The 18,996-nt window shown below is 35.8% G+C and overlaps 1 protein-coding gene across 1 annotated transcript in view; it reads left to right on the top strand.

The window, feature by feature from the left end:
* LOC124232965 (small integral membrane protein 14) overlaps positions 1-18,996 on the top strand; it is a 59,255-nt gene that overhangs the window by 20,798 nt on the left and 19,461 nt on the right. Inside the window, exon 2 of the mRNA XM_046649933.1 lies at positions 5,042-5,151. Within this exon, the coding sequence (XP_046505889.1) occupies positions 5,077-5,151 (75 nt within the window). The 5' untranslated portion in view covers positions 5,042-5,076. The remainder of the gene's footprint in view (positions 1-5,041; positions 5,152-18,996) is intronic.

The following is an 18,996-nucleotide window of genomic DNA, read 5'->3' on the forward strand; positions in this document are numbered from 1 at the left end:
TTTGCTCTCATAAACAACATTGCAGTGACTATCCTTATACAAAAATTTTGCATGCTTGTTTGGATATGAATATCCAAGTTAACTAGATAAATTAATTTTTACCAACCTTCTGATATGTGAAAGTGATATTTTGATTTGCATTTCTTCTATTTTGTATTTGCTTATTGGCTCTGTATTTTCCTGTGAACATGATCTTTAATCATTTTTCTGTTAGGTTGCCATTTTCATATTGATTTTTCAGAGTTCTCTGTAAATTAAAGAAATTAACCCTGATATGTGTTGCACGTGTTTTTTCAAGTTTGCTACCTTTTTATTCTACGGTAGATTTTTGGTTTATAGAAATTTTTATTATTTTTGGCTGTCACAATTATTGATCTTTTCCTTTATAGTTTCTTGGATTTATGTTGTTCTACATGTATGCCAGTTGTCTTCTTATAGTTATACATTTGTGACTTTAAATTAAATTTTTTCTACATTTTGAAAGTCTTAATAAATGAGTATGTGTTCATTATAGGTAATATTTAAAAACTGGCAAAATGAAAGTCCCCAAAATTCTCTTCCTTAGAGCTAGCCACTTATTAAGTTTGATGTATATTCTTCTAGTCCTTTATGTGTGCATCATACTTCAATTTTTTAAAACAATAATAGACATTTATCCTACCAATTATTAAATAGTCCATGGTACCTTTATCGTATTCTAAATTCCAGCAAAATCATGGCTCAATTTGTGAATGTATTCTAACCCATTGCTCTAATTGACTATTTCTATGTGTGGCCTCATTTTAAAAAGTTAAATCACACATGCATCTAGAATTTGTTTTGGTGTAAGGAATGAGGGTAGGGAGCCAGCTGCCCCCAACATCATTTATGGAATAATTTGTCTTCTTCCCAGGATTTGATATGTCAACCTATGTATTTCTATACAGACGCCATTGTCACTGACCTATTGAAGGAGCTTTGACTAGCCTCCCTCTATCGACTCCAGTTTCCCTCCTATCGTTTTCCATAGTGCAGCCAAGGTGATCTTTTTAAACACACCAGCATAAAACCCTTTATGGGCTTCACATTGCTCTTTGGATGAAGACTTAATCTTGAACATGGTCTGGAAGACCCTGTGTGGCCTGGCTCCTCAACCTCTTTGGTCTCATTTCAGATTCCTCTTCTTGCTGTCTGGATTCCAGCAGTTCCTGGCTTGCTTTCAGTGTTTCCATCGTGGCATACTCTTAATCACTACAGAGTCTTTACACTGCTTTTCCCTTCATGTCTAAAATGCCCTCTAGCCCCCATTCCCACACCTTCTACTTCCACCTTGCCCTATTGTGCATCCTTTCTAGTGCATCCTTCTACTTTCAACTCAGAAATAACTTCTTGAGTAAAATCTTCCCGGACGCCCTAGATATATTTAGAACCTGTATGTGTTCTCTAGGCACTATTTATATATATATATTTTAAATAACAGCTTTATTGAGATATAATTAACACATTATGTAATGCACCATTTGAGGTGTACAATTTTTTTTAATTTTATTGAGGTCGTATTGGTTTATAACATTGTGTAATTTCAAGTCTACATTATTATGTATCAGTTTCTGTATAGACTGCATCGTGCTCACCCCTAATAGTCTAGTTTTTATCCATTACCCCATATATGTGCCCCTTTACCCCTTTCACCCTTCCCCACATCCCTTTCCCCTCTGGTAACCACTAATCTCTTCTCCTTATCCATGTATGTGTTTATCTTCCACATATGAGTGAAATAATAGGGTGTTTGTCTTTCTCTGTCTGGCTTATTTCACTTAACATGATACCCTCAAAGTCCTTCCATGTTGTTGCAAATGGTACAATTTTTTCTTTTTTTATGGCTGAGTAGTATTCCATTGTATGTATATACCACATCTTCTTTATCCATTCATCTGCCCAGCTGATGGGCTGTTGGGTTGCTCTGTGTCTTAGATGTTGTGAATAATGCTGCGATGGACATAGGGATGCATAAACCTCTTTGAATTGTTGATTTCATGTTCTTTGGATAAATACCCGATAGTGGGATAGCTGGATCATATGGTATATCAATTTATTTTTTTTTTAATTTTACTGAGGTCATAATAGTTTAGAACATTGTGAAATTTTAGTTGTACATTATTATTTGTCAGTCACCATGTAAATATGCCCCTTTACCCTTTATGCCCACCCCCTGGTCCGCTTCCCCTCTGGTAACCACTAATCTATTCTCTTTGTCCATGTGTTAGTTTATCTTCCACATATGAGTGAAATCATACGGTATTTGTCTTTCTCTGTTTGACTGACTTTGCTTAACATAATACCCTCAAGGTCCATCTATGTTGTTGTGAATGGGATGATTTTATCTTTTTTATGGCTGAGTAGTATTCCATTATGTGTGTGTGTGTGTGTGTGTGTGTGTGTGTGTGTGTGTGTATACAACACTATTTTTAATTTTTTGAGAAATCTCCATACTGTTTTCCATAGTGGCTGCACCAGTTTGCGTTCCCACTGGCAGTGTATGAGGGTTCCCTTCTCTCCATATCCTCTCCGACATTTGTTGGTTTTTGTTCTGATGGGTGTAAAGTGATATCTCGTAGTTTTGATTTGTATTTCCTTAATAATTAGTGATACTGAACATCTTTTCTTGTGCCTGTTGGCCAGCTATATATCTTTGGAAAAATCATATATCATATGAATGTATATCATATCCTCTGCCCATTTTTTGATTGGGTTGTTGGATTTTTTGTTGTTGAGTTGTATGAGTTCTTTATGTATTTTAGAGATTAACCCTTTGTTGGATATATGATTAATGTAATGGTTTTTAGTATATTCGTGCAGTTGTGTGACTATCACCATAATCAATTTTAGAACATTTTCTTTAGGAGTCACTCCTCATTTCTCCCCAAGCCCACCAGTCCTGGACCACCAGAGTGATTTTTTTTCATTGTGGTGGTAAGATATATATATATATAACATAAATTTTGCTATTTTAACCATTTTTAAGTGTATAATTCAGTGGCATTAATTACATTCACAATGTTGAGCAACTATTACCATTATCTATTTCCAAAACTTTTTTATAACCCCAGTCAGAAACTCTCTGCTCATTAAGCGATAACTCCTCATTTTCCTCTCCCCAGCAACCACCATTCTACTTTCTGTCTTTATGAATTTGCTTATTCTAGATATTTCATATAAGTGGAATCATACAATATTTGTCCTTTTGTGTCTGAGATTTCACTTAGCTTATGTTTTCAAGGTTCATCTATGTATCAGAACTTCATTCCTTTTTATGGCTAGATAGTATTCTATCGTATGTATATACCACATTTTGTTTATCCATTCATCAGTTGACGGACACATGGGTTTCCACCTTTTGGTTATTGTAAACAATGCTGTTATGAATGTTTGGGATACTAATATCTGTTTGAGTCCCTGTTTTCAAATCTTTAGGGTATATACCTAGGGGTGGAATTGCTGGGTCATTGATAATTCTATGGTTAACTTTTTGAGGAACCATCAAACTGTTTTCCAGAGAGGCCACACCATTTTACATTCTCACCAGCAATATAGGAGGGTTCTAATTTCTCCACATCACTTATTTCCCTTTTTTTGATTATAGTCATTCTAATAGGTGTGACGTAATATTGTGGTTTTGACTTGTATTTCCCTAATGATTAATGACATTGAGCATTTTTCATATGCATATGGCCATTTGTAGGTCTTTGGAAAAATGTCTATTCAAGTTCTTTGTCCATTTTTAAATTGGGTTTTTGTTATTGAGTTAGAGGGGTTCTTTATATATTCTGGATATTAAACCCTTATCAGACATATAATTTGCAAATGTTTTCTCTTATTCTGTGGGTTGTCTTTTCAGTCTTTTGGTCCATTTGTCTTTTATAGCATTTACAAGTTTGTATTTATAATTTTAAAAATATTTAGATTAATATCTGTCTCCACCATTAGACTGTGAACACTGTTAGCATAAGAACATATCAGTTTCTGCTCACTTTTATATTTCTAATGCCTAGCATAGGTGCTAAATATTTTGTGAATGAATGAACTAAGTTCCTTTAATTTAATTTATGATTTGTTCCATTGATCTGTCTGTTCCATCTTAAATATCAATAGTACTTTATCTTGGTCTCTCACTTGTTACTCTCATTTTTCAAAATCTTCCTAGCTATTTTCTGGCTATTGTCATGTTAATTCCTCCTCTGCCCTCATAAACCTTGGTATCATTTTAGATAACTCATTTTTTTTCTTTCGGAAGGCTTTCTTGGTAAAATAAAGGCTACAAAATTGTCTTAGTCAGCTTGGACTGCTGTAGCAAAATAACATAGACTGGGTGGCTTAAACAACAAACATTTATTTTTCACAGTTCTGGAGTCTGGGGGTCCATGATCAAGGTGCTGCCAGATTCAGTGTCTGGTGAGGGCCCTCTTCTTGGTTTGTAGACAGACGCCTCCTTGAGGTATCTTCACACGGTGGCCTTGATGTATCTTCAGATGGTGGGGAGAGAGAGATCATCTCTCTCAGGCCTCTTCTTTAAGGATACTAATCCCATTCACAAGAGCTCCACTCTCATGACCTAATTACCTCCCAAAGGCCCTGTCTCCAAATACCATCACACTGGGGATTAAGGCTTTAACATATGAATTTTAAGGGGGACACAAACATTCAGTCCATAGCAGTACTAGAGCTAACAAAGTTCAAGAATTAAGTCAATAAGCAGAGTAGGGCTCTAGCATCATCAGCTTCACAGGTGGGGCCAGTATGGAGCTTCTGAAGACATTCGCATTTGTAGGAAATCAGTTTGATGGAAGAAGGGGTAGCCAATCATTTGTATAGATTCATAATTTATATGGTAAATTCATAATCATATGATTAGTCATAAATTCATAGTATAGGTCATTAATAAATATAAACTATACTTAGTTTAAGAGAACTATTATAAATCTATACAATAGATGAATTTTTCATAGCTCAGGAGAAAGAATAACTGAATAGTTGTCTTATAATATTTTTTCCTTCCTCCTAGATTTAAACAGTCAAGTTAAATCAAGCTGGGTAATCATGGCAGAAGGTGGATTCGATCCCTGTGAATGTGTTTGCTCTCATGAACATGCGATGAGAAGGCTGATCAATCTGGTGAGATGAACAGGACGTCCTATTCAGGACTGAACTGTACCCCTTCTCTCCTGTTTTTGTGAGAATGTTGGTTGGTGGAAGATTTTCACATGATGGTCACTGAAAATTATTTTATAATGGAAATTCCAGTGGTTAGTCATAATGGTTAAAATGCTTGCCAACAATCCTTTTATTGGAGATAAAAAGAGATTGCTGTCTTTAATTGTGGTAAATGTGTGTTAGTGAAATTCACCATCTTGGGTGGGTAACAGCCTTTGTGTACAGCCTTTTCTGTTCTAAACTAATGCATATAGTCTTCACTGTATGGAGCTTGTTTACCAAAAAAACTGCTATGAAGTCACAGTTTCTGTTATGATATGGTTCTAATCCTACTCTAACAAATGATGTAACAATAGAAATCTCTATATAAAGCATTTCCAAATCCAAATCAATTACTGGACAGAAGCAGGCAGGTTTCTGAACAACAGGCTTTGTATAGTCTCATTGAGTTGATGGTAGTAAGATTTGAATTCTAGAGTTTATAAGACTTTCCTAGTCCAAAAGCTTAAATACATGGCTGTCTCTGTATTATACTTTATACTTTCTATGTACAAAAGGAGAAATTTGACCATTGTTGACAATAAAGTATATTATTATTATGTTATACACTATAACAACATTTTGTTGTTTTAGAATACTCTTATACAGGGGTATATTATCATAGGCCAGTTAATAAAGGCAGGTACAAACATTTGCTCAAATATTTGAGTTGTTGATAGTTAATAAGCAGATTTTCTACAGACTCAGTATCTGCATTTAGTGATCTGAAGTGTGTTTCTTGTTGAATGATACTCCTTTTAGAATCAGTATATACTAGGACTTAATGATCCTTAAGAATGCCATAGAGGGAAAGCAATAAACTAAGAACTTATAAATTAAATCAGACTCTTGTGGATATAGAAATATAATGTCATCTCTGATAACTTGATGTAAAAATAGATGAGTCTGAGGAGAGAGTATTTAAAAAATATTTTCTCCTGTTTGTTTATGAAGTTAAAGAGCTGATAGTTTTTATGTCTAAATTCAATCAAACATAAGGCAAAAATTTTTTCAAATTACTGTGATATTAGGAACAAAAAATAGACTTATAATTTAACTGTGGTAAGTTTTCTTAGGAGACGAATTTTTAATAAGGTCTACATACTAGTTCTTTTTATTTCTTAGAATGGTATTTTTTGTTTTTAACATAGTAGCATCGTGCTTTTTTCTATTAGTTCTGCTCCTTTTGAGAGATGGCTAGAACTAAGTCCTACTTTTTATGATCCCCTGTACATTTCTATTCTCTTTAGTAGATTGTCTGTAAAAGCTAATGTTTAGCTTTTAAAAAAAAAAATGGGTACATTAATTCATGCTTGATGGGACATTGTTTATAGCAATCCTGGTTTGAAGTACTTTGTAATTATGTTAAAGTAGATTTTAGATTTTACACATCCTTTAAAAATCCACAATTTTGAGTCTATCCTGGATAGTTTCACACAATATAAATATTAGTGATGGGTGATCTGCTCGTGTATAACATGCTGATAGCAGTATTGAAGATTCCAGAAGGGAGGAGAGACTCATTAAGGAAACTTGCTGATTAGGTTTGATGGACATTTGTTTGAATGGAATTGTGCTTTATAATTTTCATTTCATGCCTATTTCTTCTTTTATTTAAATTCAGAATCAACTGGCATTTTGGGGCCTTATCTACTTTCTTGATATTTAAGTACTTTTTAAACATTTTTTCTGAAGAAGTATCTTTGGAAATAGAATCTCTAAATTCAGAAATTCAAATATTTATGTATAATACTGTTTACTGTAACATTATAGTAGTGAAAGGCTATAAACAACCTAATTGCTTACCAGTAGGGCAGTGGTTATATCATGGCACATTCATGTGATGGAATCTTTATTACAGATGTTTAAAATAATTCTGTCTTTGAAGAGTATTTAATAACACAAGGGGAATGTATGTATTATATAAAGTGAAAAAAGCAGGGTATAAAAATAACATTTAATATATGGTCTTGCTTTATGTACACACACACATATCATAGATATGTGTGCGTAGGTAAAAAGACTAGAAGAGAATATACCAAAATGTTAACAGTAGTTGTCTCTGGGTTGTAGAATATGGGGTGAAACTTCTCTTTTATAGTTTCCTGTATTTTCTGTGATAATATATTTTATAATCAGAAAAAGATTATTTAACAAAAACTGTAAATTTTTTCATTTAAATGTCACCAGTAGTCTTTTATAATATACTAGGCTTTTCTACCTCTTATGCATTTATTATCTTCTACTCTTATACTTCAGAGGACCTTTTTTCTTAGTACCTATTGTCTTATTACTCTGTGAAAGTCTAACTCCCCAGCCGATATCTTAAAAGCAATTTATCTGAGGGTATAATTTTTCTGTATTAGTTATAACTACCAGAATTTAGATGTCTGTGTGCTCAGGAAACTCTTAGATGTAATAATATTGTGTTATAGTATGATGACAGAGCAGAGATTTATTCTCATTTTTCTAAAAATGGACATTTAATTTATCCTTGTAATAGAGTAGCATCTTAGTAATTTCAAGTACTAATTTGGAATGTTTGTTATTTTTGACCTCATGTAATAAAATTGGGTTTTCTTGTGGGTTGGAGTATTATCAATTCCTGAGGATTTGAAGTGCTAATAGCAAGTAAAAACCTGGTGCAACTTGAAGGTTTTAATGATTATTTATGGTTAATGCAGTTGTATGCTGGGCTGCAGTTTAGTTTTGCCTGTTCTCTGGAAATAGATGGGCTTTGCAAAGGGATATATTCAACTTAGGAGAAGTTAAGATTTTACCATTAGTTCCTTTCCATTTTAATAAAGTTCTGTTCATTCACAACTTAAAACTACTTGTTTTTCTGATTCAGTCATGATATCAGTTAAGGTTCTTCATTATAAGTAATAGAAGTTCTGGCTGATTTCATCAGGAAAGGACATATTAAAAGGATATTATGTGGCTCACATTAGAGAACCTGGCATAGAAAATGAATAGGACCAAAGGGAGGTTAAGTGCCAAAATGAGAGGCAAAGTCATGCCGCCAAGCTAGTCCTGCTAACATGCTCCTGCTCCTGAATTCCAGACTTGTATCTATCCAGCTGTCAATGCAACATCTCCACTTGGATAGACATCTTACACTTGATGGTGTGTAACCAAACTTCTTTTCTTGCCCCCAAGCTTATACTTCTCTGTCTTCTCTATTCACTCCATCATTCTGGTTGCTCAGGCAATAACTTTTGGGTCCTCTTTTCCTCTGTTCTTTCAACCCCATAGCTAATACAGAAACAAATCCTTTGGCTCAGCCTTAAAAATATATCCAGGATCCAGCCATTTTTCACACCTCCAGTGCAACATCCTGATCTAATCTACCATCATCTCTTGCCCGGATTATTGAAATTAGCCTCCTTATGAGTCTCCTTGCTTCTGCCCTCTTGCTGTGCCCTACTCTCTTCAAGTTTAGTCTAACTACAGTAGCTGAAGTGATCCATTTCTGATAAGTCAGATAACATTCCTCCTTGCCTCAAAATCCTACAGTAACTCCCCATGACACTGAGTGAAAAAAACTAAATTTACATGGCCTTACATGACCTGTGCCTCTCCACCCCACGCTTCCCCTTTCGCTTTGTTCTAACAATTCTAGCTGCCTTGCTGTTGTTGGAAAATACAGGTCGCATATGAAAGATCAAGAGTCTAAAGACTTTTAGACTTTTCAACAGCAAAACTGGAAGACATCAGCACAATGACTTTAAATTCTGAAGGGAAATTATTACCAATCTAGCATTCTGTATCCAACCGAATTATCAGGTAGGAGAGGGTCTTCAAAAATTTTATCTCGTGTGCTCTTTCTTAGATAGTTACTAGAGGATGAACTCTTATTCACCAAAATGAAGGCGTAAATCAAGAAAGAAAATTTGTAGTGTAGAAAGCAGGAGAGAGGCAAAAGTAACTTCCAGGATACTGATAAAGGGACCTCCCAGGGTGATAGCTGTGCACTAGGACCGTAGGACAACAGGTTTAGTTGGGAGGGCATCACACAGCTCTAGAAGAGACTTTGTCAGAAGATGAATCAGTAGAATACTTGGTGAGTCTAGACAGCTTGTGATCTAGCTAACTGAGAAAAGTTGTCAAAAGTTACAGAAAACCAAGTAAATGGGAGAAAAAAGACTTTTACTAACTTTAAGGAAACACAGAAAATAGTACTGAAAAGAAAAAGTAATTATAGTTTACTACATGGCTCAACTGTGAAGAGCATGTACATAGTCATAGTAATGTTAAAACTGACTAATGAGGGGCTGGCCCTGTGGCCGAGTGGTTAAGTTCGCGCGCTCTGCTGCAGGCGGCCCAGTGTTTCGTTGGTTCGAATCCTGGGTGCGGACATGGCACTGCTCATCAAACCACGCTGAGGCAGCATCCCACATGCCACAACTAGAAGGACCCACAACGAAGAATATACAACTATGTACCGGGGGGCTTTGGGGAGAAAAAGGAAAAATAAAATCTTAAAAAAAAAAAACAAAAAAAACCTGACTATTGAACTAAATGAATTTATGATATAACTGTTACTAGGAGATGGGAAGAGTGTGTATGTGCGGTGGGGTCAGGAAAAGAAAGAGAACCAGGTCTTCATATTCTATACTGGTGAATCAATGGATAATGCTTAAAACTGAAAAGTCAAGAAGTAGCAATAATACATGTTTATATATAAATACATGGAGATAAATACTAAAATTATCAGCTAAATGTTGAAAGTAGTTGCCTCTGTGGAGGGGAAAATAGGTAGGAAGGGATGAGGAACTTCTTTTTTTTGAACAAACTTGTAGAACTGTTTAACTCTAAACTGTGTACATGAATAACTCATAAAAATTAAAACAACATAACAAAAAGTAAAAACCTAAGTTAGCGAGTACAAAGAGGAAGTGTGAGTCCATTGGATAGCTGGATATATTGTGCATCTTTTCCATCTGTGGAATATAAGGTACTGGCTGAGGCCTTTGCTACCAGACTAAAACCAGGATTACTGCTTTCTAAGAAAAATGAAAGATATTCATGGGGAGGGCTTCTAGTTGAGTGTTAAGGACCAAGAGAGAAGCTGAGGTAACCGCAGACCTTTAGAGTGGATGTAAAGTAGGAAGGAAAAGAAAGAATGCCTGGTCCAGGAATGAAATGTACCATAAAGCCTTAGAATGAAGCCTTCCCTACTTGAGCATTAAGAGATTCTCTAGCCTGCCTGCATGCTTCCTTGATAAGGGAAGCTGTTTGTATATCTTAGCTGCTCACCAACCTAGTCTTTCACTAATAAATATGAACAGAAAAACAAAGCAATGGAAGAAAATAAGTGGACCATGATATGGTCGGGCACAGCTACATTAGAAGACAAGATGTAATAGTTATGAGTGTTATGGCTGTAAATGCAGACTCACGCAAGTATGTTATACTGGTCTTAAATAGCACCAGCAACATGATTTTCTGAAATGGTGAACAATTCTTGGTAAAGTTATAAACAAAACTAAGTATAATTTTCCCTTGATTTAAGTGCTAATGTCCAGTTAAATTCCTTGATAATTCAGTGTCAAGTCAAACCATCCGAAGAATACTTTGTGTTTTTCTTTGAAATGAACTTCGATTATAGGCTCAGGTTTTTCACTTATATGAATGTGTGACGGGGCATTTGAAAGTCATGTGGGATGCAAGCTAATAACAATCACCAAAGATCTGCCTCTCAGATAGCCAGGGTGCCCTAGTACTGACGCATTTGAGAACCTTTGAATGGGAGGAAAATCAGAGCTAAGAAAAAAAAAGGAACCAGAATGAACTTATGAAGGCAGGCAAGAAGAAAGAAGAGAAAGAGAGTTAATAGAAAGCATAAAGTAAAATGTTCTGTGTGAGTGGGTTATAGTCCCCTGTTAGAAGAGAGAGACTGGGGTTTTTAAATGCTGTTTACAACAGAGACAGACACTGAAAACAAAGTATCATAGATAAGTGATAAAGGACTATGAAAAGCTGTCCCAAAATAATGTGATACTCTAGATCTCAGACAAAATATAATTCAAAGCCAAAACAATTAAATGGAACACGGGAATAATATTGACAAAAGATAGAATCCTTCAAAAAGATATGGACCTTTATGTCCTGAACAACAGAGAATGCAAAAACTATTTAGCAATACAAGAAGAAACATATTTTAGAAGTATGTGAGAAATGCTAATGAAAGCCACAGAGAAGTTTTTGCAGGTTAGAGTGTGTGTGGGTCAGTATGATATGTTTGTAAATGCGTGGAAGAGGTTCCAAGGGATCTACCTCAGACTCATAACAGTGTTACACTGGGGAGAGTTTGAAGGGAGTCTAGGCACTATTTTAAGCTCATAGAAAGCCTCAGATGGAGATTTTCCTTTTACATTCATCAGAATGTAAAAAAATATATAAAAATAGAAAAAGCTTGTATGTCTCTTAAGGCTTAATGGACAAAATCAGCAATTCAGACTCCTCTTTACTACTGCCTCATCACTGATTATGTAAGTTTTGACTGCTTAACTGCTAAGCTATACTAGTACAAAGAATATAAATCTGATTTTCATTCATTTTATTGTCTATCTGCAATATGGACTTTAAAGCAAATGACTATTTCTGTATTACTATAGGCGTGTTTTAAGTGATTCATTATAAACAGTGTTTAAGTTCAAAGTTGATAAGACTGCAGTACAAAGAATGCCCATTTTGGGGTGCTCATGACAAAGCTTTGCTTACTCTCTTGGCCTGTCTCCTTCCTATGATTTAATTACATTGTTGAGTTACGCAAGGGTTAGCCAGTTCTTAAGGCAGTTGTATTTTGCCTGGTGCATGTGTGTTTCCATTTGTCTCAGGAATGTTCACAAAAATGGAGTCCCAAAATGTTCAGTGTTCAAAAAATACAGTTATCTCACATTACATACATTTTTCTGTCTTAGTCTAATACTATAATTAGAGTTTTCATGTTGTACTTGTTAAACACTGGCTAATAGACTCAAAGAGGTAGATAAAAATATACAGTGAGTCTCTCTCAATTAAAGTCAGATCTCTTTTTCATGTTACATATAATACTGTGTTTTATTACTTGATTTAATATGGAAATATGCTCAGTGATAAATATGGAGTTTTAGTGATGTGGTAGAATACTACTACATATGTAGAAAGATGCCAACATAAAACCGTAAGCTAATTATAAATTGTTCTTTTAAGTTGTCTAGTATTATTTTTTTGTGTGTGGGCCCCCCTCCAAGGGTAATATTCTTTAAAAAAAAAAAAAGGTATTTCCTTATAACCACTATATCTAATTTTTTTTAATCACTCATATTTCCTTATAGCCATATAACAGCCTAGAGGGTCTTTCCATTCCCATTGGAGCCATTTGCAGAATTCTTCTGGTTTCACCCTCTTCTGCCCCCTTGCCACTTTCTTCTCCTCCTGTTCTCCTTGACTGGCTGTCTCTTGGTATATAGTTTCTCCTATTAATGATAGGAGTTCCAGAAAGAGAGAACAGCTAGATTTAGAAATGTGAACTTGGATTATGCTCTGTGTTTTTCCTCTTCTCTGTTGTAACCTAAGATTTGGAATGCAGATAATCCCCTTTTTGTTTGTTTGTTGAACTTTGTATTTCAGCTCTAATCTAAACAATGTTACTGGAACTTCTACATCTTTAATTTACTTATGTTTGTTTCTATATTAAAATACTGTAAGCATGTGTTCTGGGAAATCCTTGGTCAGATTCCTTTTTATAGGCCTGAAGGCCCTGTACATTATGACTATCATCTACTGAGCTAAGTCACGTTAAGACTGATGGCAAGAAAAATACGTGTGCCTGAAAAGTTTCTTGAGAGACCGCTGTACCCAGAAAATATATCTATTACTAGTATCTTTTCCTCTTTATTTATTTTAAAATTTTTCTAAAATATTTAATTATTAATATAAATAATATATGAATATGTTCTTTTGAAAAGATAAGCAATACATTAAAGGTAAGACTAAACTCCTCACTTCTGTCTGGCTTATTCCTGACTTGCCTAGATGAATTTGGTGTGCATCTTCCCAGATCTTTCTAACAAATATATATTTAGATACTATGGTGTATATATATTTTTCCCCCAATTTACTAATAATATTTAGCATTTTCCTTATGCTGCAAAGACTTTTTAATCATATGATTAACTCTTGGGTTTTATTTTAGTCAATCAAAGAAAGTTTAGTGGACTTTCTTCTTTCAAATTTTAATACTTTTTATCAGTAACATACAGGCACTTGAAGGTGATCATCCTTCTGTAGTTAGTGGTCTAATTGATTTTACTAATTAGGAAGTGAGGTTGTGTTTTATTTAAAAGATAAAGTAACTATTGCCTGTCCTCATGGCGCAAAATTCAAGCAGTGCTAAGTGCAGAAAGGGAAGAGTAAAAGTCTCTCTCTGTTCCCCAACCTCTCATTGCCACTTTACTGAATATAAACTATTAACAGCTTTTTATCTTGTTCCAGTTATTATGGCTGCATAAGAAATTACCCCAAAACTTGGTGGCATAAACCAACCTTTTATTAAGCTGATAAACTGTGTGTCTGGAGTTCATACAGAACACAGAGGAGACGGCTTGTCTGCTGCTCAGTCTCGGTTCTTAGCTGGAAGCCTCAGAGGCTGGGTGCAGGGAGCATCTGGAGGCTCATTCCTCAGGGGCAGTTGATGCTGGTGGGTGGCTGAAACCCTACCCAGTACTGTCAGCCACAACACCTACATTTGGCCTTTTCGTGTGGCTTCTTGGCTTCCTGACAGTATGGTGGCTTGATTCCAAGGGTAAGCGTCCATCCCAAGAGAGGATGGGGAGGGAGAGAATCAGGCAGCATACAACACTTCTGCTATACTTTTGGTTATAGCAGTCACAAGCCTGCTCAGGTTCAAGAAGGGGGGAAGTAAACTCCATCTCTCCTTTTTTAAAAAAATTGAGGTATAGGGGCTGGCCCTGTGGCCAAGTGGTTAAGTTTGGGCGCTCTGCTTTGGCGGCCCAGGGTTTTGCCTGTTCGGATCCTGGGTGCGGACATGGCACCCCTCATCAGACCATGCTGACGCAGCGTCCCACATAGCACAACCAGAGGCACTCACAAGTAGAATATACAGCTATGTACTGGGGGGCCTTTGAGGAGAACAAGAAGGAAAAAAAAAACAAAAAAAAAGATTGTCAACAGTTGTTAGCTCAGGTGTCAATCTTTAAAAAACAAAAAAAATTGAGGTATAATTGACAAATAACATAGTAGTTTCAAGTGTACAACATAATTATTTGATACTTGTATATATTGTGAAATGAACACCACAATAAATCTAGTTAACGTCTGCCACCATACATAGTTAGAAATTTTTTTTGTGATAAGGACTTTTAAGATCTACTCTCTTAGCAACTCTCATATATGCAATACAATGTTATTAACTGTAGTCACCTGCTATATATTACATCCCCATGACTAAATTATTTTATAACTGGAAGTTTGTATGTTTTGACCCCCTTCACCCATTTCGCCTCCCTCCTAGCCCCCACCTCTGGCAACCACCAATCTGTTCTCTGTTCCTAGGAGCTTGGTTTGTTGTTGTTTTTGTTGTTTTAAATTCCACACATAAGTGAGATTACACAGTATTTGTCTTTCTCTGACTTATTTCACTTATCATAATGCCTTCAGGGTCCATCCATGTTGTTGCAAATGACAAGATTTCATTCTTTTTTATGGCCGAATAGTATTCCATTGTATGTGTATACCAGATCTTCTTTATCCATTTATTCGTTGATGGATGCTTAGGTTATTTCTATATCTTGGCTGTTGAAAATAATGCTGCAATGAACATGAGGATGCATATATCTTTCCAAATTAGTGTTTTTGTTTTCTTCAGATAAATACCCGGAAGTGGAATTGCTGGATCATATGGTAGTTTTATTTTTAGTTTTTTGAGGAACCTCTATACTGTTGTCCGTAGTGGCTGCACAATTTACATTTTCACCAAGAGTGCACAAGGGTTCCCTTTTCTCCGTATCCTCACTGAAACTTATTTCTTGTCTTTTTGATGATAGCCATTCTAACAGGTGTGAGGTGATATCTCATGTGGTTTTGACTTGCATTTCCCTAATGATTAGTGATGTTGGACATCTTTTCATGTACCTGTTGTCCATCTGTGTCTTCTTTGGAAAAATGTCTATTCAGCTCCTCTGCCCATTTTTTAATTGGATTGTTTTTTTCTTGCTATTGAGTTGTATTGAGTACTTTATATATTTTGATATTAACCCCTTATCAGATATATGATTTTCAAATATTTTCTCCCATTCTGTAGGTTGCCTTTTCATTTTTTTGATGGTTTCCTTTGCTGTGCAGAGCTTTTTAGTTTGATGTAGTCTCGCTTGTTTTTTGTTGCCTTGCTTTTGGAGTCAGATCCAAAAACTCAGCACCAAGGAGCTTACTGCCCATGTTTTCTTCTCAGAATTTTATGGTTTTAGGTCTTACATTCAAGTCTTCTATCCATTTTGAGTTAATTTTGATTAATTAATTTTAATTTTAATTGACTTTATTTTTGAGTTAAGAGACTCCACCTCTTGATAGAGTTGGCAAGATTCTGGAAGAGCACATGTTACTGAAGATACTGCTGTGGCCGTTTTTAGAAAATACAGTCTGCCATATATATCTTTCTAGAAATTTGTTTTACATAGAAGGGATCATAGTATATGTACGTTTCTGCTACTTGTTTTTTTTCACTTCATATATCTTTTTATATTAGCAAATGTCTTAGTTCAGGTTTCTAAAACAATACTATAGCTTGAGTGGCTTATAATGCTATAGATTGAGTGGCTTACAGAAAAACAGAAATTTTTTTCCCACAGTTCTGGAGGCTGAAAGTTCAAGCTCAGGGTGGCAGCACGGTTAGGTTCTGGTGAGGGCCCTCTTCCCGGCTCCAGGTGGCCATTTCCTCCTTGGATCCTCGCATAGTAGAGGAGGGCCAGAAAGCAAACTGGGCTGTCTTTTATGAGAGCAGTTATCCCACTTATGACCTAATCACCTCTGAAAGGCCCCACCTCTGACTGCCGTCACATTGGGGATTAGGATTTCGACATATGAATTTTGAGGGGACCCAAACATTCAGTCCAAAATAGCAAATCAAAGTCAGCCTCATTTTTAACAGTGTCTTATTATTGGAATTTTGTCTTTTCTTTTAATAACACAAGTATTATGTAAATATATAAGTTATGAACCTTTGAAATAATGTAGAAAAATAGAGCAGAATGTCAAAATCCTCTTCCTGTTGTCACCCCTCCCCCATCTCACCTCATGACCACTATTGCTCACTTGGCCAGAGGTTGCATTGAGTTTGTGGACTTTCTAGTCACGTATCTATGCATTTATATGCCTTTATATATAATCAAATAGACTGTATCATAAGGGTATAGCATATAAATTGTATGTCTCGTCAGTGGCCATAAATTGCGTGATGATTTTTAGTTCAACAAATTAAACTCAAATTCAGAAGGTATTTTGTAGGATTAGGGAAAGTATATATATATCATTTGGGCAAAGTAGCCCAACCTGTTAGCGTTAGGCATTTAAAAAAATAATTTCAGAATGTTCGGACTTGCTTTTAACCTAATTATATGAAGGTGTTTTTTTTTAAGATTTGCACCTAACAACTGTTGCCAATCTTTTTTTTTCTGCTTTTTCTCCCCACATCCCCCCAGTACGTAGTTGTACATTTTTTAGTTGTAGGTCCTTCTAGTTGTGGCATGTGGGACGCCACCTCAGCATAGCCTAATGAGTAGTGCCATGTCCGCGCCCAGGACCCGAACTGGCAAAACCCTGGGCCACCAAAGTGGAGTGTGTGAACTTAACCACTCGGCCCTGGGGCCAGCCCCTGAAGTTTTGAGGCTTAAATGTGCATGGATTATTGTGTTCTTTCAAAGTTATTTTTGTTACTATTCTAGGAAAATAGGTAGAGATGCTACTTAGTCATTAAGAACTAAATGTGATCAGAAATATTAGGTGCTAGCTGGTCTCCCTGTTGAAACACTGGATGTGGTGTGATTATGCAGGAATACCAGAATTGAATGTACTTTGTATTTTGTCATTTCTTTAAAATTCCCCTTCTGTAATTTGGCAGTGTGTAATTTGGCAACCTAAGGTGTGCATACCTTTATTCTCGCAACTCTTCTCCTTATCCTAAAGAGATTAAATGTGTAAGAATGTATTTGTAGGAACATTCACCACAGCATTGTTTTCCATATACAAATTTGGAAATGATAGAATTAAATGGAATGTTGTGCAGCATTAAAAGTTGTGTAGAGCTGGGTTTTGGCATTAAAAGCTTTGCGACTACTTGTTGAGTGTGGCAAAAAGATAGCAAAACAACATGGAGAGTGTCCTGTTTTGTAAAATTATATGTATATATATATATTATTACAAAAATGCATATGTGGAACACATTAACCAAAGTGTTAATGAAATGGTTATCATTGGATGGTCGGAGTTTGTCCATTTTGTTCACTGCTCTATCCCTAACAACCTCTAGAACGTTACTGAGCAACATAAGAATGTAGGAAATGTTTTAGTTTTTTTCATGGGGCCTTACGTTTTTATTTTGCCTGTTAGGCTCTCCATTACATCTGTGGATCCATGATATAGGTTATTTCTGTGACTGTATTTCCCAAACCCCGTATTGAAACCCATGACCTGATGCTGACAACCAGTTAGAATACTTTAAACTGGGCACAACTATCTCCTATTTCCATTTTTTCAGTATCTTGCTGTCAAGTGGGCCAGGAATTTAGTTGTTGCAAATAAAGCTGATACATGTAATTCCTCTGAGGAAGTTGGCCAAAATACAGTCTCTTAAAATCTGAAAACTTTACTTTGACAAAATGCACGTAGAAGGCAGTCATTAAGTATTTGCCAAACGGATGAATGCTTTTCTGTATTTGTGTTTTGAGGAAAACTGCAGGAATCTTACTGCTCAGAGATTTTCAAGCCACCATTGACTGTGAGCTGTGAGAGGTCTGGTCAGTGAGGACGTTGACCAACTGTTTAGTCATTGATTTGAGAGTACTTTTTTGTTGTTAGTTTTGGCATTTCATTTTTTAAAAAAATAGTGATAAATTTGAGCAGACTTATTTGCACAAACAGGTAGCCCCATTTAATATTAAAAGAACTTTTCCCCCCTTTCCTGCATATTGCTATGATCTGAAAACATTATCCTATGGGCCACAAACTGAGTTTTTTATATACATTATATGTTTAATGTTATATGTATTTAATTATATCACTTAATCCTCACAATGATCTTAAGGTTTATAATGGATTATATTTCTCTCTTTTGTAGTTTGAAACTCTGCCTTAGAAAGTAACAGGGACAGAATTTGAACCCAGATACCTCTGACTTCTTTGTTGTTTTTTTCCCCCCCCCTCTCTCTTTTGGTGAGGAAGATTGGCCCTGAGCTAACATCTGTGCCAGTCTTCCTCTATTTTGTATGAGGGTTGCTGCCACAGCATAGCTTGAAAGTGGAGTAGGTCCATCCCTGGGATCTGAACCTGCAAACCTGGGCTGCTGAAGCAGAGCACGCCAGACTTAACCACTACGCCATGGTGCTAGCCCCTAAAGCTTCTCTTTTTAACTGCTGTTCTGTACCACACTGCTTATCAGTCCCCAGGCAGCTCCTGTGCATGGGAAAGAAGGGCATCTCCAATATATGTGAAGTTTTTGAGCAGACATAGAAAAATAGCGAATTAGCTCTTCTTTAGGTACTGTCTTAG

The sequence above is a fragment of the Equus quagga genome, unplaced genomic scaffold, assembly GCF_021613505.1.
Source record: "Equus quagga isolate Etosha38 unplaced genomic scaffold, UCLA_HA_Equagga_1.0 146_RagTag, whole genome shotgun sequence".
NCBI lineage: Eukaryota > Metazoa > Chordata > Mammalia > Perissodactyla > Equidae > Equus > Equus quagga.